General features: G+C 49.1%; 1 protein-coding gene across 1 annotated transcript in view; it reads left to right on the top strand.

The window, feature by feature from the left end:
• The window catches only part of ADGRB1 (adhesion G protein-coupled receptor B1), a 278120-nt gene that overhangs the window by 164625 nt on the left and 89382 nt on the right, over positions 1-24113 (top strand). Inside the window, exon 17 of the mRNA XM_065398580.1 lies at positions 11656-11797. Coding sequence (XP_065254652.1) covers positions 11656-11797 — 142 coding nt within the window. The remainder of the gene's footprint in view (positions 1-11655; positions 11798-24113) is intronic.

Raw genomic sequence — 24113 nt, 5'->3', positions numbered from 1 at the left:
GGAGTCATGTGTTTTATGGGAGAATTTCCATTTTCATGAGTTTCTACCCCTCATGGCTGCAGAGAAGAGCTTGAAAGTGTAATCCTTAAAGGCTAAAAATCAAAAGGCAAATCCAAAGAATTCCCGTCATGTTGGGTTTTTTTTAAATCCCATGATTTTTAAGGCAACTTCATGATTATGTTGAGGTTCAACTCCTGATTTTTGAGCATGTGGGTTGGCAAGACTCCAAATGTGGAATAAATCACCAGAGATATTATTTTATTAATATTATTCATTATTTTTATTGTGGGAGCCCCTAGGAGCCCAAGACACGGACCACGACCCCATTGTGCTAGGTGTTGTACAAGATTTGAATTTCAGGCTTTATAATATATATACACAGCATTGATGTAGAGCACATATATACGGATTAATAATTAGCCCCGTGCTCTGGATTTTTGCAGGCATTTTCAACTCAGAACTGGGATGGGGTAAAAGGCCACTTGGGAAGTTGCGTTTCCTCTCAAGTGGAATGTGCTTGCCTTCTGATGGGAGTCATTATGGCTCAGCGTCAGCTGTATTTATGGTGTCTGAAAAGATTATCTCCAGATAATCTTACGGGTATTTAGCCAGCCATATGCTTTCTTTTGATGGCAACATGCGTTTCTTTGTGCATTTAACATTGTTTATGTTAATTAAGGTTTCAGACTGGAAGCTGCATTTGGGCTCTTTCGTTTCTCTGTGGCTAATTTGCAGAGAGCAAGTAACCTTGTCCTTCGCGCAGTGCTTCAATTCAGTTAGACATGATTATGGATTCACAGCTGGGAGAAGGCCTCACTTTTAACCTTCTTACTACTTCCTCCCCCCACAAAAAACTTCCCGTATGCCTGATAATTCCTGAGTTGATTCTCAGGTCAGCTGTGCCTTTATTTTATTTGTTTCAAATCTGAAGCAAATCAGCCAAGTGGATTTCGAACGATAAGCCTCTGAAAAAATATTCTCTTTCCTCGGGATTCACTTTCTGTGCCCCGACTAAGTGGATCGATAGTTGTCTTTTTAAAAAAGAGTTAATTTAATAATAGGTGCTAATCTAATAATAGGTTCTTCCCTATCAGCATAGAGTTGTTTTTTTCAGTGCCAAATATGTGCTGCAGAGAGTGGTGTGAGAATAGAGTTTTAAGCCAAAAATAGGTAGAAGCAGCTGCAGTTGGATGAAATTCAGGGATCCAGCACAAAGCTTACCTCCCAGTTAAATCCCACTTTAAGCCCTGTGTCGGGTAATACCCTGGTGCTGAAGAGTATTTCTGATTGGAGGAAGAACCTCCCGGTTCACAAAGAATATTTGACTTTGTGAAATGTGGTCCTTGGACCTAGGATAATACAGTGGGGGTGGATGTAGCTGTGTTGTCCTGGCTGGACACTTTCACAGCGGAGATGACTCTGTGACTCAGTGTTACCATCTGTAAAATGGGGCTAGTGATATTTACTCCTTTTGTAAAGCTCTTTGAGATCTATAGATGACAAGTGAAAGCTAGGTATTGGGCTGGATAATCCGCTTCCTTGACTTCAATAGAGTTATGCCAATTACACCTGCTGGCAGAATATTTAGAGATTCAGGACAGTGGCTGGCTTTTGGGGACTGGTCCCGGGATGAATCATCTTTCAGTTCTAGAGCCCAATTCTCCTCTCAGTTACATCAATTTACATCGAAGCTGACTTCAGTGCAGCCCCTCTGGATTTAAATTAATGTTACTGGGAGCAGAATCTGGCCCCAAACCACTGGATCAATCACTGAAAGTCATTACTGTCTGTTGGGTGTTTAGTGGCTTGTGTGATAAAGCTTGTTAGCCTGGGGGCCTCGTTCTGGTTCCTGAGGGGACAGGTGCCAAAATTGCCCAAACCACCCTTGATATTATGGGTGTCAATTTTAGTTGACCCTGGAATTTGGATCAGAAAGTTCCGTACTTTCAGAGTGTTTGAAATTAGAGGTTGACTTTGGCTCCTTTCCACTTTAAAGTGTAATTTGTTTTCATTTGTAAGCATGCAGAATTCTCTGTCACTGGTTCAGGATTCTAATTAGGTATTTTCATCCTGTATTTTTCCTGAAAGAAAGTAGGAAAGGGAGAAAGCTTTTCCTTGCACCTTTCCCCAGGACTCTTTAACCTCCCTAGCCAACTATGAGGTCCTGGAGAAACTGTGGCCAGAACTCACTCGTCAAGACAAAATGAAGTTTATTCCAAGCCAGTTGTACAAAGGCAGCCCCGTTCGCACTTCCAGAGTGTTCAGAAGGAGCTTTGCAATGGCCTTTTGCTGGAAATGAAAATTGCTTTGGGAATCCTGCAAAAGGGATTAACTGTGACTCGGTTTCCAGCTCGCCAAATTAATAATCAAGCCGCTAGATGGATCCCAGCCAAGCACTTGACTGACCTGTCAGTTTGGTAGGGAGGGAGAAAAAAAGCCCCTGTGAATCAGGAAGTATTTATATATTATTTAAGCCTTAAGTATATGCTCCATTGTTTTAAAGCTTCTTTCTGTTCCATGCCTGTTCCTACAACAAAGCCCTTAATTTGCTATTAATCACTGTTCAGGAAGGTCCTTAAGCATGTGCTTAACTCCCATGGAAGTCTATGGGACTATGTCCTTAATTGCTTTCCTGAATCACATTCTCGGTGTTTACACCCATCATGAAAACCTACAGCCAAACTTTTCTCTCGTGGAATGGGCTAGGGCTGAATTTGAACCCACGGATACTAGAGATGGAATAAACCTCTCAGGTGTCCTAATGCTTCCAGCACCCACTGATGTATTCTCAAGTTTAGTTTTGGAGCTTCCACCTCTTCGCTTTGGCTAGGCCACAGTCTGTTAGATCTCACTGTTAGGAAGAATTTTCCTGATATCCCCATCTATTTCCTCTTATTTTCCCTTATTTCACCTCTAATTAATTCCTCTTTGTCCTTGGGATTCACAGGTTTTAATATTTATAGATAACGCTCATGAACCCCCTTCCTGTTCCTCACAGCTATGAGCGCGTGGCTTTCTTTCACGGACCTAGGGGTACCCACGTGCAGAATCAAAGGTTTCACGGAGGACTCATCCTCCCCAGCCCCTTGAGTACCCCACCTCCTCTGATGCCCTTTGTTTTCGTTTTTGGCCGATTTTCTTCTGGTTTTGAAATGGTTAAATGAAACCCAATACATCCCTGGGAAATTATCAATAAATAAATTAAATCAACTGGTCAATAAATAGCCCAAATGAAGAGCCTTACTGATGAGGTACAGGACTCAGTATTGGATTGTAAATGATACCTGCACATGCACACATCACTTATAGGCTCTTGTCACGTGGTATGCTTGCCGCTCGGGCATCTCCTTGGGGCCGCATCAGGGGATTAGCTCCACATCAAGGGTCCGACACCCCTTTCTTTGCCCAGTGGCCTCCCTTTCCCTAGGACTCGGGGCGCTCCTTCTTTGTGACTTAGCCTTCTGGCCAGGTCACTATAGTCCTCCCCTTTCAGGGGACCAAATCCCACTGGACAACCATCCTAGGCAGTCTGTGCGCCACTGCCTGGTCTGTGCCACTTTCCCAGTGGCTGGAGAAAGCCTGGGCCCACCCACTACTCTGGGTTCCTGTCCAGGGACCCGCTTCCTGGCAACTGTGGTCTGCTTTCCCTCGGACCCTGTTGCTTTTTCCTGGGACTCCTTCCTATAGTTTCTGGCTCCCCCTCTCTGGTTGTACCAGCTCAAACTCCTTCCTCCCAGGGAGTAACTGCAGACTACTGAACTCCGTAGCATCAAACACCCCTCCTTACCCCCAGGGGGTGACTGCAGCCCACTTCTCCTGCAGCCCCTTTTGGCTGTCAACTTACTGGCTTTATACCCACCCCTCCTGTTCCTTCCCAGCTGGGCTCCATCTTCAATCAGGCCTTCAATCCCTGGCTCTTCCCAGGTGCAGCCTATCCGGTTAACTATCCTAATTTACCAGCTCTGCCTTGTGTGGGGTGGACACCCCATCACACCCCTGTTCAAACACCCACTGAAGTCCATGGGAAGCCTCCCTTGGGCTTCTGTGTGCTTTGGATCCGGCTCGTAACGAAGTCATTCCTTACTCATAGTAATACCCCCCTGAGCAGAGGCTTATTCTAAACAGAGCTGCAACGTGCATTGGACAAACAATTTGGGACCTTCATTCTATGCTGAACTAAGTGGAGTTTGCTAATATGAATTGGCTAGACCCTACATCTTACAGTCTCTGACTCAGGCAAAACTCCCACTGATCCAATGGGTGAATGGCTCTGATGGAGACTCTCCTTGTCCAGAGTCCCATTGCAGTCACAAAGCCAGAGTCCTAATGGGAATTTTGCATGAGTGAGATGGCACAAGCTAGCCCATTTATTGGCTTCCACCCTCTATTGTTTGCAGTCTACAACATCAACATGCTCCGTGGTGCTGGGCGAGTCCCCACAGCATGGTCAACCACAAGCATTCAACAGTCATGAGTCAGGCTCCCCAAAATCATGAGACTGGCTTAAAAATCAGGAGATATTAAAATAATACGTTTTGGTTTTAGTTTGTCTACTGGGTTTCTGAGCTGTTAGGTCACACTTGGGTCATGTTTTGTAGGCTTTTCTTTGCAACCACAAGGGCTAGAAACTTTAAAAAAAATACTGATTGCTCAGATTCACCCATAAATCATTTGACTCTAGGAGCTGGGGCTTGAATGCAAATACCAAATATTGCCAAAAAATTGCAAGAATTGGCAATGCTGGACTGAACTGCACTTGTTTCAGTTTATCCTCCTGTAAAATGGGGATAATAATATGTCCTATCCTACCTTGCCGTGTGTGTTGTGTGGACTGAGTCATTTGTGGGTAAATCCATCCTTAGGCAGAGGTTCGGCACAAGGGTCTTTGAGCTCACATGGGAGTAAAGTGCTGACCAAGCCTTTGGGTTTAAGTGCTGTGGTCTTGCACTGGTTCTGTGCTCTGGATCTGACTTTGGGTCATTTTGCAAAGTGCTTTGAAGACAGAACGCTCTGTAGAGGAGCATGTGATTACTGCTGGGGGAATTGGCCATTTTTTCATATCACCCCAAATGTTCTTTTGACAGCACGACTGTTCTCCCCAAGCCATGTCAAAGACATGCTGAAGGATTAAAACCAGAGTAATAGAGATGAGGGAAAGGATAAGGGAAGGAGAGGCATTGTTTGTGCTGAGGAGTTTAAAACCAAGGGGTTGAACTAGCATCCTGTAGGATGAATTCAGTACTTTAAGAGGATTGAGATGTTTAATCAGTGATCTTTGATATTAGGGGGCCACATTCTCAGTAGTTGTAAATTGACATAACTCCACTTACTTCAGTGGACTATGCCGATGTACATCAGCTGAACATCTGACCCAGGATATCCCACACTGCCCCTTTGGTAATTTATAGTGGCTTTTAATATAAGAGCTATATGGCTTTGATCCAATGCACATTGAACTCAATGGGATTCTCTCCAGTGATTTCAGTGGACATTGGATCATGTCCTATAAGAGCAAAGCATGGTTATTATAAAATGTGGCCTTTCCTGCATCCCACTATGTGCTTTAAATGTATGAGTTGCTTTGCCGTGTCTAGAAATAGGGATGGGAACAGTGCAGGAGTGTTTGGATCTGATGTTTCAGCTTGACCCAGTAGAGATGAACAGCCCAGATCCATACCCACTTTGTTTTGAAGCTTGGAGGTAACTGGAGCTGGGATTTGGGGCCAGGTCTATCACTAACACAAATGTATCCATTCAGTTGTTAAGTACAAACAGAATAAAGTCCAAACCAGTAATATATATGTGGGTTTTAAAATGGCCAATTTCATAAAGCTCAAAACAGTGACAAACCAAATCAGTTGAGAGAAATAATGTAAACAGAAAAATGTGAATGATAATTGGGAATTTTTAAAGAACATTTTACTAGATGCCACAATTGAGAACAAAGGCTGCATTGGTTAAAAAACCAATCTGGTTTAGAGGTGAAGTGAAAGCAGTTTTAAGTGGAAGTTGATAGAAATGAATATAAATCAGATGCTAGGAATTGTAGAAAATTGATAAGGGAAGCAGCCATGAGAATGATTAAAAGATTTGAAAACTTGCCTTTATAGTGAAAGACTAAAAGAGCTCAATCTGTTTATCTTAACAAAGAGGTTAGGGAGTGACTTGATCACAGTTTATAAGCACCTACACAAGGAACAGCAATTTGATAATAGAGGGTTCTTCTAGCAGAAAGAGGTATAACAAGATCTAATGGCTGGAAGCTGAAGCTAGTCAAATTCAGATTAGAACTAAGGTGCAACTTCTTTTTAACAGAGAGGGTAATTAACTATTTGAATAACTTACCAAGGGTTATGGTGGATTCTCTAGGACTGGCAATTTTTAAATCAAGATAGGATGTTTTTCTACAAGATCTACTCTAGTTCAAACAGAAATTAATTTAGGGCAGTTCTTTGGTCTGTGTTATGCAGAGGATCAGACTAGATGATCTGCAGAAAAGGACCTGGGGAATACAGTGGATGAGAAGCTGGATATGCGTCAACAGTGTGCCCTTGTTGCCAAGGCTAATGGCATATTGGGCTGCATTAGTAGGAGCATTGCCAGCAGATCGAGGGAAGTGATTATTCCCCTCTATTCAGCACTGGTGAGGCCACATCTGGAGTACTGTGTTAGGCCCCCCACTACAGAAAGGATGTGGACAAATTGGAGAGAGTCCAGCGGAGGGCAACAAAAATGATCAGGGGGCTGGAGCACATGACTTATGAGGAGAGGCTGAGGGAACTGGGGTTATTTAGTCTGCAGAAGAGAAGAGTGAGGGGGGATTTAATAGCAGTCTTCAACTACCTGAAGGGGGGTTCCAAAGAGAATGGAGCTCGGCTGTTCTCAGTGGTGGCAGGTGGCAGAACAAGGAGCAATGGTCTCAAGTTGCAGTGGGGGAGGTCTAGGTTGGATATTAGGAAACATTATTTCACTAGGAGGGTGGTGAAGCACTGGAATGGGTTACCTAGGGAGGTGGTGGAATCTCCATCCTTAGAGGTTTTTAAGGCCCGGCTTGACAAAGCCCTGGCTGGGATGATTTAGTTGGGGTTGCTTTGAGCAGGGGGTTGGACTAGATGACCTCCTGAGGTCTCTTCCAACCCTAATCTTCTATGATTGTATGAGTGGTCCCTTTTGGTTTTATAATCTATGAATCTATCTACACCAACATCATGTACACTCCCTCTCTGTCTGTCAATGGCCATTTGGGAATGGAATGGACTCTTAATTCCACATTGCTACAAAGTGCCCAGCGACTGCTATACTCACCACTGTGATATATATCTTCTTTTAACCAGGTGACAATGAACTTTGGCTGTTTGCCTGACCCTTGAGCCCTTATTTGCATTATGAAATGTGACTGTTACTGTCCTCCATCCTGTGGCATCGCTTCCTCATCGCTGCTCTTCCTGCATTCCAGTCTCCTGTGCTTTCTTACGTCTCCATCATGCTATCTCCACCTGCTGCGCTTGATCTGGCTGGAAGAAGCCATTTTATTCTGCTTCTTCAAGGGTATTTTGGTTTGCAGGCGATACAGAGGAAGGTGTACTTCTTAACCTCTCCCAAGCTGCCCTTTGGATTCAGTACCAGAGGGGGCTGTTTAAGCTCCTTGATTCTGCTTCGTTCTGTTCATACTCTGACCTTTGCATTTCAGTTTCAACTCAGTTACCCTTTTCTCTGCTCTTCCTCTGAAACCAAGGCCCAGATTTTGCCTGCCCACAGATCAGGCAGAAGGAGGTTACACTCTGTGACACAGGGAGAGAGTTGCTGTGTTGTAGGAGTGGTACAGACCTCTTGAGCTACGGACAGCCTGAATCCTGCAAGGAGCTCCCACGGATCAAGGGGCATCTGCCAAAGGCAAGGGCATCTGTGCAGAAGCTCAGTCCGTCTGTTATACGCCCTGGGCTCCATAGCGGCATGGCTCCATCTGGAGCTGTAACGCCTGTGGTTCTGCTGGCACTCTTCACTAGCGCTCTCCTCAGAGGATGGCTGATTGTGCAAAGAGAGCATCCCATAGCTGGAGTGTGGCATTAATTCTCACAGCTATTTCCCTGTGATACTGCTGCTATGCCCTTCCCTTTGCTCTGATGGAACCCTGAGAGTTTGCACATAGACTCATCCCACCCAGCCTCCAACAGTTCCCATTGTTTTTACCCCTTCCACGAAAGCAGCAGGAGGGGATGATCTGGCCCTCACAGTGGGCGCATTAGAGCTGTGGGACTCTGTGACGCTTTGCATGGAGTTTCTCCATTTACCTAAAAAAAACCAACCCAAAAAACTATTAAAAAGCGACATGATTCGTTAACTCAATGCCTCTCTTTTCCCATCTCCTGAGCTTGGTTTCAGACTGGTGAGGCAATGCTTGAATGTTTATTGAGATGACGGATGGTTAACTCTCAGCTCATATAGTTTGGTCTCATTAATCCTGGCTTTTGGTAGCCGTGCCTTCTGGGGAATGGCTACTTGACGTTTGAGTCGTGCGTAGGCGATGGCTGCCATCTTGGCCAACACGCCTGCGAAGGAACCGGGGATCGCTAAAAACAAGAGCTGTTGCAACTTGAGCTGAAGAGCCAAGGTTTTGTAACTGGGGCTGTAACGGCGCCTGCCCTCTGTGGGTTGGCACAGAGGGGGACCTGGAACGCACACTGACCACTGGGCAACTCTTTCACACGTGTTAACAAACAGGATTGAAAATTCTAGCACTGATGATGCCACACAAAGGTTTGGAGCAGGGCACAAATGTGGTGTTTAACCTGAGGCTGCAGTAAAATGACCAGCAGCACACATTTACGTCCTGGTCATGCTAGAGTGCACAAGTGTGTAAATGAACATGGGGGATAATTCTCAGTTTCCCCTCTCAGCCTTTGCCTGTCTTGTCCATTTAGGTTGTAAGCAGTTCAGGTCAGGAACTGTCTCTTGCAATGTGTTTATACAGCGCGGAGCACAATGCGGTGCTGATCTCGGTCGAGGCTTCTCCGTGCTAAGAGGAACAATAATTCAACATGCTCTCAGTTGCCAGGCAGAGCTAGACTGTATCTAGGATATTTCTGGGGTGTGTGACTAGGGCTATGTCTACACAGCAAGGAAAAACCCGTGGCTGGCCTGTTTCATTGCTGTGTTGGCTAAGGCTTCTGGATTGGGGCTGGAGCCCGAACTCTGGGACCCTCCCACCTCGCAGTGTCCTACAGCCCAGGCTGCAGCCTGAGCCCAGATATCGACACAGCAAATGAAAAAGCCCCGCTGCCCAAGCCCCACAAGCCCAAGTTGGGTGGCTCATGTCTAGACATACCCCTAGAGTAACTTGGTGGAAGCTGAGCAAGGGAAGGATCCGACTGTATTCCACGGAGAAGGTTCGGACAGTGAGATACGTTAGGCTGTGAATCCCATTGCCTGGGACCTGTACAACCAGCCTAACCAGAGCACTGGAGAATCCTGCTCCGGCAGGTCTTTTCCCTCCCTCCTGGTTCTGCTGTCTCAGCGTCTGCAGGGGGCTGGGGGTGTGGCACTTTGCTTGAGGCAGCACATGCTGTGGGCATGATGGAGCAGTCCCAGGGAGAGTGGAGGGGGTCCCATGTTCCGGGCTACTTGGCAGCGTCCCCAAACACAGGGAACTTCTCCTTCCCTCTAATCCCCACTGGGACAGATGTTGCTGACCCCAGGTTACTTTTACTGATGCCTAAGAGGCACTTTTTCATGCCCAAGAGCCTCCGCCCTCTCTCCCAGCTTCTTTCCCCTTCTCCCACACCTGGTCACTTTCCTCCCACCCCCATCCCCGAGCAGCAGCAGGCTCCCTCAGCCAGCCCCAAGCCAAAGGAGATTAGCCCCAGCCACTTGCCTTGGAAGAATGACTTTAAAAAAAAACCCTCCACTACGCCTGTCCCTCTGTGCATCATGCACGGATGCCCCAGGGTGTTTCTCCACCTTCAGGTCCTCTTGTGCTCTCTCTTCCCCAGCCGCCCTGCACCTGTGTCAGCTCACAGGGTCCGGATCCCTGGGTCCCACTCCCTGTTTCCTGTGTCCTTTGCAGGATAGGTGAGATTCGTGCCTCAGTAGTCCTCTCTGATCACCTCTCCCGGAGTCCCGCTGCTCCCAAGTCTGGGGAGGTCGGGGTGGGGTCTGGGGTGGGCCACACAGCCTGTCTTGGCAGTGGGGGGAACAGATGGGAGCGAGAACAGAACGGTATCAGGACAGGAGCTACTCTGCGGCTTTCCATAGGGATAGGAAGGGGAAGGGAAGGAGCGGGGAGTCCTGTGCTGGAATGGAGGATGGGGGGTTGTGCGAGTTTAGAAAGGGAGGGGAACTGTGTGTGCTGGGATGTGGGATGGGAGCTGTGGGGGGGGAGCTGTGTGTGCTGTGTTGAAGGAGGGTAGTTGTGTGTGCTGGGATAATTAGGGGAGCTGTGCGCTGGGATGGGGGAGATGATGCGGGAGGGGAGCTGTGTGCTGGGATGGGGTGATGCTGGGGGAGGGGAGCTGTGTGCTGGGATGGTGTGATGCTGGGGGAGGGGAGTTGTGTCCTGATGTGGGGGTATTGCTGGGGGAGGCGAGCTGTGTCCTGGGATGAGGGTGATGCTGGGGGAAGGGAGCTGTGTCCTGGGGTATGGGTGATGCTGGAGGAGGGGAGCTGTGTGCTGGGATGGGGGTGATGCTGGGGGAGGGGAGCTGTGTGCTGGGATGGGGTGATGCTGGGGGAGGGGAGCTGTGTGCTGGGATGGGGTGTTGCTGGGGGAGGGGAGCTGTGTCCTGGGATAGGGGTGATGCTGGGGGAGGGGAGCTGTGTCCTGGGGTGTGGGTGATGCTGGGGGAGGGGAGCTGTGTGCTGGGATGGGGGTGATGCTGGGGGAGGGGAGTTGTTTCCTGGGATGGGGGTGATGCTGAGGGAGGGGAGTTGTGTCCTGATGTGGGGGTATTGCTGGGGGAGGGGGCTGGGTCCTGGGATGGGGGTGATGCTGGGGGAAGGGAGCTGTGTGCTGGGATGGGGTGTTGCTGGGGGAAGGGAGCTGTGTGCTGGGATGGGGTGATGCTGGGGGAAGGGAGCTGTGCCCAGGGATGGGGTGTTGCTGGGGGAGGGGAGCTGTGTCCTGGGATGGGGAAGATGCTGAGGGAGGGGAGTTGTGTCCTGATGTGGGGGTATTGCTGGGGAGGGGAACTGTGTGCTGGGATGGGGTGATGCTGGGGGAGGGGAGCTGTGTGCTGGGATGGGGTGATGCTGGGGGAGGGGAGCTGTGTGCTGGGATGGGGTGATGCTGGGGGAGGGGAGCTGTGTCCTGGGATGGGGGTGTTGCTGGGGGAGGGGAGCTGTGTGCTGGAATGGGGTGATGCTGGGGGAGGGGAGCTGTGTCCTGGGGTGTGGGTATTGCTGGGGGAGGGGAGCCCTGTGTGCTGGGATGGGGAGGGCAGCTCTGTGCCGGGATGGGAGTCCAGCTTGTGGGGGGTGGTGATGCTCCCAGCATGTGGGGAGGAGGAGGGGGTCAGTGCTCTGGCTGTATCTTTTGCATTTTGTTGGTGATGGTTTTTCTTTTTGCTGCCTCCTCTCACTCTGTCTCTCCCTCTCTCTCTCTCTCCCTCTCTGCTGTCTCTCTCTCGCCTCTCTGCACTTTGCCACCCCCTCCCTTAACAGATCCTCCTCCTCCTCCTCCTCCCAGCTTGGTGCCTGGTCCTGGCGCGGCTGCCGAACAGTCCCAGTCGATTCCTTCCGAACTAAATGCCTCTGTGAGAGACTCTCTACCTTCGCCATCTTAGCCCAGCTCAGCTCAGACATGGTAAGTCCTGCCAATAACATACAATGAAGAAAGAATGAAAGAATGCCAAGAAAGAAAGGAGAGGGGGAAAAAAAATCCCAGCCCAGAATGGCACAGCATCCAGCGTGTGACATTTAAATGACAATCAATCGCCAATACCAGCCTGGGTGCTGGGAGGCGGAGGGACCAGGATGCTGCTGGAGGGGTGTGTGTGTGTGTGGAGAGAGAGACAAGGTGGGGGAGGTAATATCTTTTATTGGACCAACTTCTGTTGGCGAGAGAGATGAGCTTTCGAACATGTGTGCGTGTAGACATTGCAATATAGAAAGACGAGAACACGGCAAAGCGGCTCAGATGTGCCGCTGACAGGCTGTGACCTAAAAACAAACCCGACCGAGGAAGCCTGCTGCATTGAAGTGCCACCGATTCCTTAAGTCAGGATGTTCGGGGGCAGCGAGCCCTTGGGAGACAGAGAGCAGATCCCTCCCCTTGTCTCCCCAAATTGCCCTCCTGCCACCCTCCCTCCCCCTTAGGGTGACCAGATGTCCCGATTTTATAGGGACAGTCCTGATATTCAGGGCATTGTCTAATGTAGGCACTTATTACCCTCCACCCCCGTCCCGATTTTTCACACTTGCTATCGGGTCACCCTACTCCCCCTTCCTCAATTGCAGCGTGAGCTGGAGCCTGCAGGGTGGAATACATTTGGGTTGCTGTGGCTGCTGCAGTGATTGTATTGTCGGTTTCAGGGGCCTCCCCCCCCACCCCCGCCCCGCTCTCTTCCTGCACTGTGGATTTGAATATGAATGTTGGTGGAACCAGGGAGGGGACTCGCACAGACTGGCATCTGCACTGTTGTCAGTGCCCGCACTTAATCTTTGCACGTTCTCCACCCCTTCCTTTTCCCCTTTCAACCTTGGTGCGATCTCTGGTTGCCGATCATCCCTGATTGGTAGACCCTGAAAGGGTTTGTACTGCTTTGCTGACTCGGTTGTTGTTTGAAGGGGGTGGGGAGTAGGGGTGGGGGCTGAGGGGTGTGTGTGTGTGTGTGTGTGTGTGTGTTTGTGTGTGAAGTTTCTGCTTCTTTATTTAAAGGGAAGCAAACGTTGGGTCTCAAGGAGAGTGTTTGAAAAAGTAAAGGATTCCTAGAGCCGATCCCAGCTCCAGAGCGGAGTCATGCCTGGTCTCTGGGAATGCGGAGCGCATGCAAAGTCGGTGCTGGGGCGTTGCTCCCAGGGGTTCATAGAGTCATCCCAATGTCTTTAGTTGGGGTTGATTTAAAAAAAAATATTTCAGCCATTTCTGCGCAGATGCCAGGCGCACATCGATTCACAAATGAACACCGTGCCTCATGTGACACTTCCATCTGCTCGGGAACTAGGAGTTACTAGGCCCTTCCAATCATTTACTAATTACACCTTGCTCAGTAAATGCCAGTTTAATTTAGGGAAAGGGAGGGGAAAGGAAGAAGGGGTGGGGGAAGCACATTTTCCAAGTTGAAGGTTTGGTTTATTATTAGAAACACTAATATATTTGGTCCACTAGTTACCATGGAAACAACATCTGCACTGAAGTGGCTTTAAAGACACAGTGTTGGCTGTGTTTGCTTAGGCCCAGGCAGGTCCAGCTGCTAACCCACTTTGAAACGGCTTCACCAGGGCGGTGACTGACTCGTAGAGTAGTCCCTGATGTCCCTTTTGCTCTTGCCAGAAAGCAGCGATTTAAAGGGATTGTAGCTCCAACTTGAGGGTGGGGGTAATTAGATATCCTGGCAAGGCCTGTAAATGGCCAGAAGGAAATGGTAACATTGGCACAAGCCACCCTAGCTCCCCACCCTTTGCTGCATGGGCAGTGACTGCCTTGCTCCCAGCCATGTAGACTTGATCGGTGTGAGACAGTGGCTGTGTGAAGGGGACCTGCTAGGCCAATGTTTTATATGAGTCGTTCCCAACTTCCCTGAGGATGCTTGGCTTGTGCGCCAGGCTGAGCTCAGCTGTGCCAGCCGGTGCCCATCGCCTGCCACTCAGTGGAGTGCTGTTCAGTATGTGTTATGCCACCTTCCTCCCTGGGCCTGATCTGCAGAGGATACAAGTCTTTTAGCTCGAGCAACAGAGGCTCAGGCTCCCAGCTTGGGAAGGCCCGGGTTCAAATCTTAGTGATGCCCATGATGGTGGTTGGTGTATGTACCCTCCCTCACTTTACTCCTGCCATGACCCATGCCCAAGCCCCGCTGCGGGGCAGGACGCAGGGATGCACCAGGGCCCAGTATGGAGACTCACTGAGTGGCAGCCCCCAGCCCCCACTGATACTGAGGCATGGGCTGGTGATGAAGACCCACTGCAGATTTCCTTCCGAAGATGGCATGGGAAAGGAGTAGTGAGCCTGAGTAAAAGGGAGGTGACTATTAGCAAGACTAAGGTCATGTCTTGTTCTGATTTAACTAAATTGGTAGAAAAACTGATGCAGCCCCTGAATGTGGAGGCAGTTCTACTGGTTTCAGGGTGTTTATAGTGAAAGCTGTGCTGCGCTGGTATAAACACCTTTATGCCGGTATAACTCCAGCCGCACTAGACTCTAAATCTGAAGCTTGTAGCAAAGGTGACTCTGTTAAGCTTAAAACTGTAGCCACCAGAGCGGAACCCACGGTGGTGTAATACCACATGGCAAAATTCATTTTAAATAAAATAAAAGGCTCCAGGATTTAGTTAAAATGGTGGAGATCAGACCCAAGGCATGTCTGTATTTGCATTGTATTCACTCGGTATGGTTCATCTCTGCTGGACCTCCAGGCAAGGACCTTTAGGCCCAAAGTAACCACCATGCTCTCCCCATCACTCAAAGTTAGCGTTATGTCTGTGTCTATGGCCACGCCACACTGGGCTGCCTCTCAGACGTGCTCACTATATAGGGGAGACCCTGCTGTAGTGCTTGCATGGGCGACCTAAAGGAACAGGTGATGGACTGTTCCCTCTGGTGTCACTGAAGCAAAGCCCAGAGATGGTGCTAGGTGATGCTATGGAGCTGGAGATGCTTGTCTTTCAGAAACGTGTCAAACCCAGCTCGTCCTGGGGCCAGCCTTACTGAGCTGGCCTAATCCCATTTGAGGTAACCCTCTTTGACTGCTCTCTGCCTCATTCCCCCCTCTGCGAAATGTGGATGATCTGCATTCATTTGTGGCTGGTAAGCACCCTGAGTACGACAATCCTATATAAGGAGCTACGTGCTATTTCCCCTGTAGCGTGAGGAAGCTACACCTTTTAAGCCAACAGCCTCCCTGCACTAGCTATTGATGCGCCAAGAAAGTTTTGGAATTCAAATTCAGTTCAGACAAGCCCCCACACGTTCAGCAGTTTATGCAAACCTCCCGAATTTGCAAATCTGGGGTCTGACCCTGTGATTCTAAGGAGAGGGGGCTCTGAGCCACTCAGGATTTCTGAAATTAAGTCTTTGGGCTGGAAATCTCATGGGATTTCCTGGTAAGAGATCCTGCTTCGGGGATTGCACTGCCCCTGCTGCTGGAGCCAGAACCTGGATATGGAGAGGCAAAAATAAGACAAGGGAGGGGGCAGCTGGCTGAACTTTTTCTTGTCTCAGAAGGGTTTTGTGTTGAGGTTCAGCTTGGTTTTGGTGTGAGTTTTAAATGAGGTTTCTGCAGTTTCTTATCGAGGCTGATTTGCCCATCCCTGCTCCAAAACAGCAGTAGCCGCAGTGTCCAATCCAGCCTGCCTTTCCCCTGCGTAAGGGGCAATGCACTGTTGCAGGCTGGGTTTCTGAGGCTACGTCTACACTACCCGCCTGAATCGGCGGGTAGAAATCGACCTCTCGGGGATCGAATCGATCCCCGAATCGACGCTCTTACTCCACGAGCGGAGGTGGGAGTAAGCGCCGTCGACGGGAAGCCGCGGAGGTCGATTTTGCCACCGTCTTCACAGCGGGGTAAGGCGGCTGCGATACGTCGAATTCAGCTACGCTATTCGCGTAGCTGAATTTGCGTATCTTAAATCGACCCCCCCCTGTAGTGAGGACGTAGCCCGAGTTACAATCTGTCTGTGGTTTCCTCCTGCTTGGCAGGGCATGTACCCTGCACTACGTCTGTTCCTGGCACAGAGTACTTCCTCTGGCATGGCCATACTAGCCAGCATGTGGTAGGGGTGGAGCCTGGGTCCCCCTCCTCCCCAACTATAGGAGTGGTGAAACATAGCTTTATGGTAGCTCCTGTCCCGAGAATCTGGGTAGCAGCAGCGAGGGGGCATCTTAATGGATCAACATTGTATTTCCCTTCCGTCCCATTAATAGGGGACTGAATTCTAATACTATGGGGTCTTTCTGTATTGGATCCCCAGATCTAATCTAAGTGATAAGAGGAAGCTTCTTGGGCTTATTTCTCTATTACATGTTAATTTTGTAGCTGTTTAGATGAAGGTCGTCCGCATGATTAGCCCTTCTGCGCGGTCCTCTCAGTACTTTGAGGACTTGGCTGGAAGGAGCATAGGGTTATTTTGTGGTCTCAGCCTTCGTGGAATGTGCTTGCCTGTTGTTTCAGAAGCTCTTTTATTTACCTGGAAGCAGGCAATCTGAAATGTATTTATCTTTTTTAATGGCCAACTTTCTCTTAGCTACTTTTGAAATAGAAACTGGATTGATTCTGGTTTTCAACAGAGCTTTATAGGCCACTGGTATCCCTAAAGCACTGCAAAGAGGAATAAGTGACAGTGGATTCTGATGGAGCTATGCCGATAGATATACAGCAGCTGAAGGCCTGGGTCTCTGAGAGCATAGGGACTGGAGCTGCGCAAACCTGAGATGTGGGATTAAATACAGACTTGGGTCTTGGCAGACTTTTGGAAGCTTGTGAGTTGTTCTGTGACACTGGATTGAATTTGGGTACAATTGAGGGTGAATCTGGGATGACCCTGGTCTGAGTTTGACATGAGCCTGGCCTGAATTTGCAGAGAAGCTGGGTTGCGTTTGGGGAGAAAGTCGGATAAGCCTGAGCTGAGTTTGGAGAGAACCTAGACTGAATTCCAGATGCCAGGGATGGATGTTGTTGTTGTGCCCAGAGGCAGCAATCAGGGCTTGGCACCCCATTGTGATAGGTGCTATACACGCATTTAACCAGAGAACAGTCCCTGACACAGAGTGCTTACAATCTAAGTGTATGATGAGAGACAACAGGTGAATACAGCAAGCGGACAAAGGGAGCACAATGTAGCAGTGAACCGGTTATGAACATTGTAATAAACAGTCATCCCAGCTCCATAACTGTTGGGGGGCAGTGTATCCTAGTGGTTAGCGCATTAGACAGGGATACAAGAGACCTAGTTCTGTTCCTTGCTCTGCTACTGACCTGGGGCAAGTCATTTCCCCTCTCTGTGCCTCAGTTTACTTTGAGATCTACGAAGAAAAGAACGATAAAAGCTAGGGGTTCTTGTTTGTGGTCTGGTGGACGGCTTGGTAGTTGTTCCTGGCTTTGACTCAAAACCTGGCTAAGTTTTGCTGAGCTTCTGTTTTGGCATTATGGTTTCAGTTAAATCCTAAACTCACAGTGTGAAACTCGGGGGGGGGGGAATGTGAACTACCGCACAGCATCTCCCCTGCCCTACTGCCAAGCCATCCCCTGTGAGTTCCTCACAGTGCTGTCAGTTACTCCTCTGCAGGCAGATGCTGTGTCACCCCGTCACTCTTCATCTGATGGAAGGGAGCTTTGTGGGATTCATCGCTTCAGCATGAGCAATACTGAGCCAAATTCACTATCCGGTGTAAGCGGGGATGAGCCAGCGGCCTGATGCCCACTCACACCCAGGGTTGGATGGGCCGGTTGTCTACCACCTGTTTCAGGCAGTGTTTCTGGTGTGATTAAGGTGGGTTGCTGTATCTCCAGGTGTTAGGGAGGGATCACACTCCATTCGAGTTTGAATGGGGGGGGCGAGCTTATCACCCGGAAGGGACGCTCAACTAGCAAATGGAGCAGCTGCCATGTGCCCAGTCATAAGTCACCAAATGGGAGCCTTGTTTATTGAGGGGGGGGATTCTGACAAGGACACCACCCTCCCCCACCATGCCCGTTAATTCCCACCTGGAAAGCAACCATCAGAGGTGGGTAGATGATGTGGCTCTGTTCCTGGGAGGGGGGCAGAAATGCACTGAAAGCTGCAGGAGGGGTGAGCAGCGTCACTCTGAGGTACTCCAGCCCTCCCTGGGAGCCTTCTGAAGCCCCTCTGTGTGATCACTGGGCAGTTGGTACCCTGTAGGCTCAGGGGTTATATGAGCGTGGGGGAGATTGGTGCTGGGAAGTAGCCATTCTGTGTGGCATTTCCCCCTTAGCTGGCCGTGGAAGTTAGTGCTGCTAGAGCAACATTCGCTCCTATGGCTGCCTGGGAAGGAAGAGGGTATGGCACGGGCATGGCCACTAGCAGCCTGGCTCTGAAGATAGCCATGTTACCAGTGGGTTATACAGAGCAGTGACGGAGGTGTAGGCCCTGTGGGATTGAAATTTGCTTTTCTCTGGGATCTTTGTGCTAGGAGGCCATGGCACAGAAACTAGTCAATCAAACCTTCCTACCGATCCATCCATCCATCCATTTACAGCATCTATCTATCTATCTATCTATCTATCTATCTATCTATCTATCTATCTATCTATCTATCTATCTATCTATCTATCTATCTATCTATCTAATACAGCACCCATCTCTGTGGTATCTGAGTTCCAGGAAGAGCTTATGTCAGGGCACTCAACTAAACGTTCTGAGTCCTCTTGCCTGAGTCCTCTTTTCCCCTCTGTAATGGTATGGGTTGGCCCTGAATTAGCAGTATTTTGGCCAGGAGAATAAATCATTTCCCCCCCTCAAATATCTGCTGACTTAAAACAAAATGAATTAGCTTCAGCCGTGCTTGTGCCCTTTAATACTTTTGCTTTCCATGAATAGCCTGGTGGATGAGTTTATTGGCAGAAATGGCAAACTTTGAGCAGAACTGGGGAATATGAATAGAAAGCAAATGGAAAGCAGATTTCAAACATGCATATTTGAGCCCGCAAACTGATGCTAAGAGTTATGATCATCCAATCAGGGAGCAGAAATGATATCACATGTGTTACCTGCCCAATCAAAAGTAGCCGACAGGGTTAACATTTTTAATGTGTGTTGAATACTCATGGTTAGCTACATGCGGCCAGTCTGTGAACTGGGAACAAACTGGCAAATGACGAATAAGTTAATAAAAAGCAAAAAGAGGCTGCACAGTATTTATTAGAGATTACTCTCCCTGCTCTGCTAAGTAAGTTAGCAGTGTCAGCGCTGCTAGTGTAACAGGCCGTAAAGGGAAGACCTTAAAGAGAAGAAATATTAAAGATCCAATGACTGGAAGATGAAGCTAGATTACTTCAGACTGGAAATAAAGAGACATTTTTTTACAGTGAGGTAATTAACCATTGAAACAACTTACCAAGGCTCATGGTGGATTCTCCATCCCTAGCAATTTCTAAATCAAGATTGGATGTTTTTTTCCCTACAATAGCTGCTCTAGTTCAAACAGCAGTTGTTTCAGGGAAGTTTTTGTGGCCTGTGTTATACAGGAGATCAAGTTAGATGATCACAGTGGTCCCTTGTGACCTTGGAATCGATGAATCTGTAAACCACTGAGGCTGATTCTGATCTGACGTACACTCCCTTTACACCATTAACTGTGGTGGTGTTTACCCCTGCGTTACTGGATGAGAATCCAGACCAGGGCCTTGTTGTTTGAGTGGTATGTGGAGGTAAATGTTCCCCGGGGAAAGGGAGTGGTTTAGCAACTTGACTCCCTGCTAATGCGCCATGCTGGCAAATGTCTGTGTATCGTACTGACTGAGAACGAAGACAGGTTTGATCATATGAGCACCTCAGAGGGCTACTAGATGAAGATGTCACTGTCATCATAACAGTACAAAGCACCTGTGAGGTTCAGCAGATCAGATCTGTTCTGTGGCTGAAAATTGCAGGGCAAGTATCAGCCAATGGGGGAGGTGATGTCTCACAGGACTGGTGATGGGATACAGAGTTGTTCTAAGTCACCGGTTCAAATCCAGTTCAGGTCAGAAATCACCAAAAGCCATTACCAGCCACAGCTCTTCTCTGAAATTCATGGTGTCTGCCTGGTTCCTAGTAGAGAAGAATCATCGTAGTGAATGTCACTAATTAGCACCCTTTGTTGAAGGGCCACCGATGGTGCCATGGAGGTCTTGCCAGTGCAGGTCCTGCCGGGTTAGGTTGAGTGTCATTTCCAGTGTGGCTTGTGCCACCTGTGTACAAGTGAATAAAGGGAACAGGGTTGGTGCTTTGTATGAACTCAGAATTGTCCTCTCCTAAGGCACAAGGAACCCTCATCTACGCACTGAGCAGGCCCAAGGTCTGGAAGTAGGTGGTGTCAACAGAAATGGTTCAATGTCCTAAAACTACTGCCACATTGGCCCCTGGCTGGCATCCTCCTAGAGGAAGCCAAGGCTTGAATGAGTCAAGGATGCTGAGCTCCCCACAGGCTGGTCCCTCGGCGAGGTCAGGGCTCGCTCCCAGTGGGGTGAGTGGGGGGAAGCTTGTCCGGCTCATTCTGTGGGGAGAGGCCTCCCCTCCCAAGGGCTGTCAATCTGGTGTCTTTCACCAACGCGACATTTAAAGAGAAAAACAAACAGCGTGTTGTTTTGGAATTATTTGGTGGAGTGCTGTCGGCTGGCGTCCACCCAGGACGCTGCTCAGATCAGGATAAACACAATCTGGATTTCCTTTCCCTTTCCCAGTCTGCCACAGCCTTATTTTGGCGGTTGCATGACTGCTTCCAGCAGGGCCCAATCCTGCCAGGTACTGGGTGCTCCTGCCGCGAAGTTGATGGGAGTTGAGGGTGCAAGGTCAGGTCTGTGGGGGCTAATATAAGCACAGGATCGGCAGGATTTGCTTTTCTTGATCATCAGCTGGACAGTGCAGAGAGGAGACATGGCTGGGCTGTAATGAATAGAAATAGGATCCTTTATTGAGGCTGCTGGTCTCAGATAGGCCCTGTGACCCTCTCCTCCTCTCTCAGAACAGATGCTTCCTATCATCACCACACAGGGTCTCCCTAAGTCCCTGTCTGGACTCAGCAGTCATGGAAGGGACTGGAGGCTGCACTGATGGATTGTCCTGATCATTATCAGCTTTCCTCTGAGGGAGTAGCTGAGGCTTCAGAATTACTCCCTCCTTCCCCTTTGGAATGTAGACTATGTTGGAAGGGAAGGGCTGGCAGAGAGCTACTCTCCTGTCTCAGGCAAGGTGCCAAGATTCAAAAGATAGCTGGGCCCCTCACCTCTCCTCCAGGCCACCTGAGTGCTGTCCACACTTTAATGTTGTGCAAGGGTGGAGCAGATAATAGTAGCTCTTTGTCCAAAGTAGGGCCCTGTGAAAAATCGCGGTTTCAGAGACTGCTCGGAAATTGCGAGATTAGCCCAGTCCCGTGATTTTTCCAACAGCAGAAGTAGGCCTTCCTTCGTGCTGTTCTCATGCAAGGTGTGGCGTGTGTCAGCATGATATCAGAGCAGCAGTTGGTGGGGGAGACGACTCGGCGGCCGGTTATATGCGAGGCAGAGTAGCCACTGCTGTCACCTCTTGAAACACAAGCAGTCACGGCCTCAGCGGGAAGGCGGGAGCAGGCATCCGCGGGTGTCGGTATCACGCTCGGTGCGGCTTGGGGGTGAAGTCCAACATTTTCAGATTTAATTGCCTGAAGTTGGGCCATTGAAAAGTCTGGCTTAAATGACTTAGTCAAGCAGGTCAGTGGAAGAGCAGCCGGGTATAGACCCCAGGATTCCTCACCAACAATCGCTTATGTTAACCCAGTGTTCTCAAACTTTTGTACTGGTGACCTCTTTCACACAGCAAGCCTTTGAGTGCGACCCCCCTTATACATTAAAAACACTTTTTTTATATTTAGCACTATTATAATTGCTGGAGATGAAGCGGGGTTTGGGGTGGAGGCTGACAGCTCATGACTCCCCATGTAATAACCTCACGACCCCCTAAGGGGTCCCGACCCCCAGGTTGAGAACCACTGTTCTAAGCTCTAGGCCATTTAGCTGGATAGTGAGAAAACAGTCCTAAGAGTCTGTATAGGTCCAATCCTGCTCCTTTCCAAGTCAGGGGCTGGTAGGAGCAAGTTCAGACCTTAAGAATGTAGAATAATCTTCAAAGGGAAGTAGTGGAAGCCTCATCCCTTTGGTAATTTGTGAGTGAAGTCAACTAAGCTCTGGAGAATATACTGTACGACAACATCTTGCCTTGGCTAGGGAGAGAGACTAGGTGAGTGAATCAGTCTTTTCTTCCCTTAATTTCTGTGGTTCTCTAGTAGACTGAAGGAAGCTCTCTTGACGCTGCTTATTAATAATCCACCGTGTGATCACTCGTCAGCATTGAGAGCACTATCAGAGCTGTTTACTAAACACAAATTGCCATGTGGTATCTGGGGAGCGAGCTCGATACAGAGTGAAGAATTAGCAATTGTTAATAAATAGTAGCACATTAAGATGTCTCTCTGGGTGATTTTTACTTGCTATAATTGTGTGGAATTGCCTGTTAGACTGGCCAAATTGTATAAAAGGGGCCCTAAATTCCAAGAATACGTTTCCAATAAGCTCTCTATCAGTTTTTAAATAAGATGCTTGTTACCACGTGAAGGAAACAAAAGGATGTAGTGGTTCTTTGAATCTGTCTGGCTGAAAGGATACGAGTGGAGCTGAGGAAGGCCCTGGTCTGATGAAGGGAGGCGAGAGAGAGAGAGAGGCGGGGAAGAAATGAAGAACTTGACTTACCGCTTCTCATGCGGAGATCCCAAAGCACATCACAAAGAACGGGAAGTGCTATTATGGCCAGAAGCGTAGGCGTCGAGTGTAGGTTTGGCCCCAGCCCTGAACAAAGCGGTGCTAATTAAGCCCAGGAATTGATACGGGAGGCACTGTAACAGAGAGAGACCACACTGAGTGACAGTCCCTCCTCGGGGTCCTCCCTGCTCCACAGGGGTAGCTCATTGCTCTCCACTGAATGAGCATTACACACTTTATTTAGAAGGCTCAGCAGGTGCCTCTTGGAAGCCCCTGGTCCTTTTCCCTCTTACAATTATTTGGCTGGAGCAACATGAGGGGGAGTGGGGGAGAAAGAGCTAAAGAGAAGAAACTGTCTATACTGGCATTGTATAATAGGGGCAGTTTGGGGTCCCTGTGCCCACTATGGGGCCCAAACCCTTCCCCGTGAGGGGGTGCTGCTTAGAAAACTCCAGAGTTCACACTTCCCCGCCACCCCCCAGCGGCCTATGGCTCCCCTGGCAATGCTGGCCTTTAGGAGTCTAACCCAACACTCTCCCTTCGTTTTGATTGTAGCCTCTACCTGCTCTCACTGAAGTCAGTGGCGAAACTCCTGCTGACTTCAGTGACGGGGGACCCACCCCTTGCCCAGGTCCTGCTCTTCCCCCCCCCGATCTAGTGTGTGTGTCAGGGCTTTCTCTCCTGCAGCAGAGCAGGTTGCAGTGTCTGTTGGGCAGCAGCAGGTCCACACTATTAGTACATGCCAGGAATTACTCTTCCGAGAGGTGAAAGCCAAGCCTTCCCATTTTTTAATATGGAGATATACCTATCTCCTAGAACTGGAAGGGACCCCGTAAGGTCATCGAGTCCCACCCCCTGCCTTCACTAGCAGGACCAAGTACTGATTTTACCCCAGATCCCTAAGTGGCCCCCTCAAGGATTGAACTTACAACCCTGGGTTTAGCAGGCCAACACGCAAACCACTGAGCTCTCCCTCCCCCCATTGGAAGGGCCATCTGTGTCTGGAGTGTCAGCACTGGCCCTAGCTACTGGCACAACGAATTGTGACAGGACGACTGGGCATCAGTGCGAATTACATTGAACACTGAGTGATGCTCAGAAAAGTGACTGGGGAAGAACAGCGCCTGCTTATCCAACCGCGCTGCTCCCTGGGCGCGGGTGAGACCCATCTGCTCACTCTGCTGGCAAGCCTCAATGTTCATCTCCCATTAGCTCTGCAGAGCCCGTGGAGCTGCAGCAGAATTGCTGGCTAAGGCGCTGTCACAGGGCGCCTGTGCTTTGCTCTGGAAGTGCAAAGGGGCCTTAAAGTGAGTGTAAATCGTTCCAGCAGCATAACTCGGGCCGTAAGTTCATTGGGACCAGCTATTCTGTGTTTGTACAGCACCTAGCGCAGTGTGGTCTTGGTCCATGGCTGGGACTGCTGGGAACTACTGCAATGCACATAATAATAATAATTAATAAAAGGAGACTTAAAATGAGAGGAAATTATATCGACACCCATTTTTACGTCACCTT

The sequence above is a fragment of the Emys orbicularis genome, chromosome 2 (assembly GCF_028017835.1).
Source record: "Emys orbicularis isolate rEmyOrb1 chromosome 2, rEmyOrb1.hap1, whole genome shotgun sequence".
In the NCBI taxonomy this organism is placed as follows: Eukaryota; Metazoa; Chordata; order Testudines; family Emydidae; genus Emys; species Emys orbicularis.
The sequence above is the reverse complement of the archived record's forward strand: the minus strand, read 5'-3'. Positions and strand labels throughout refer to the sequence as shown.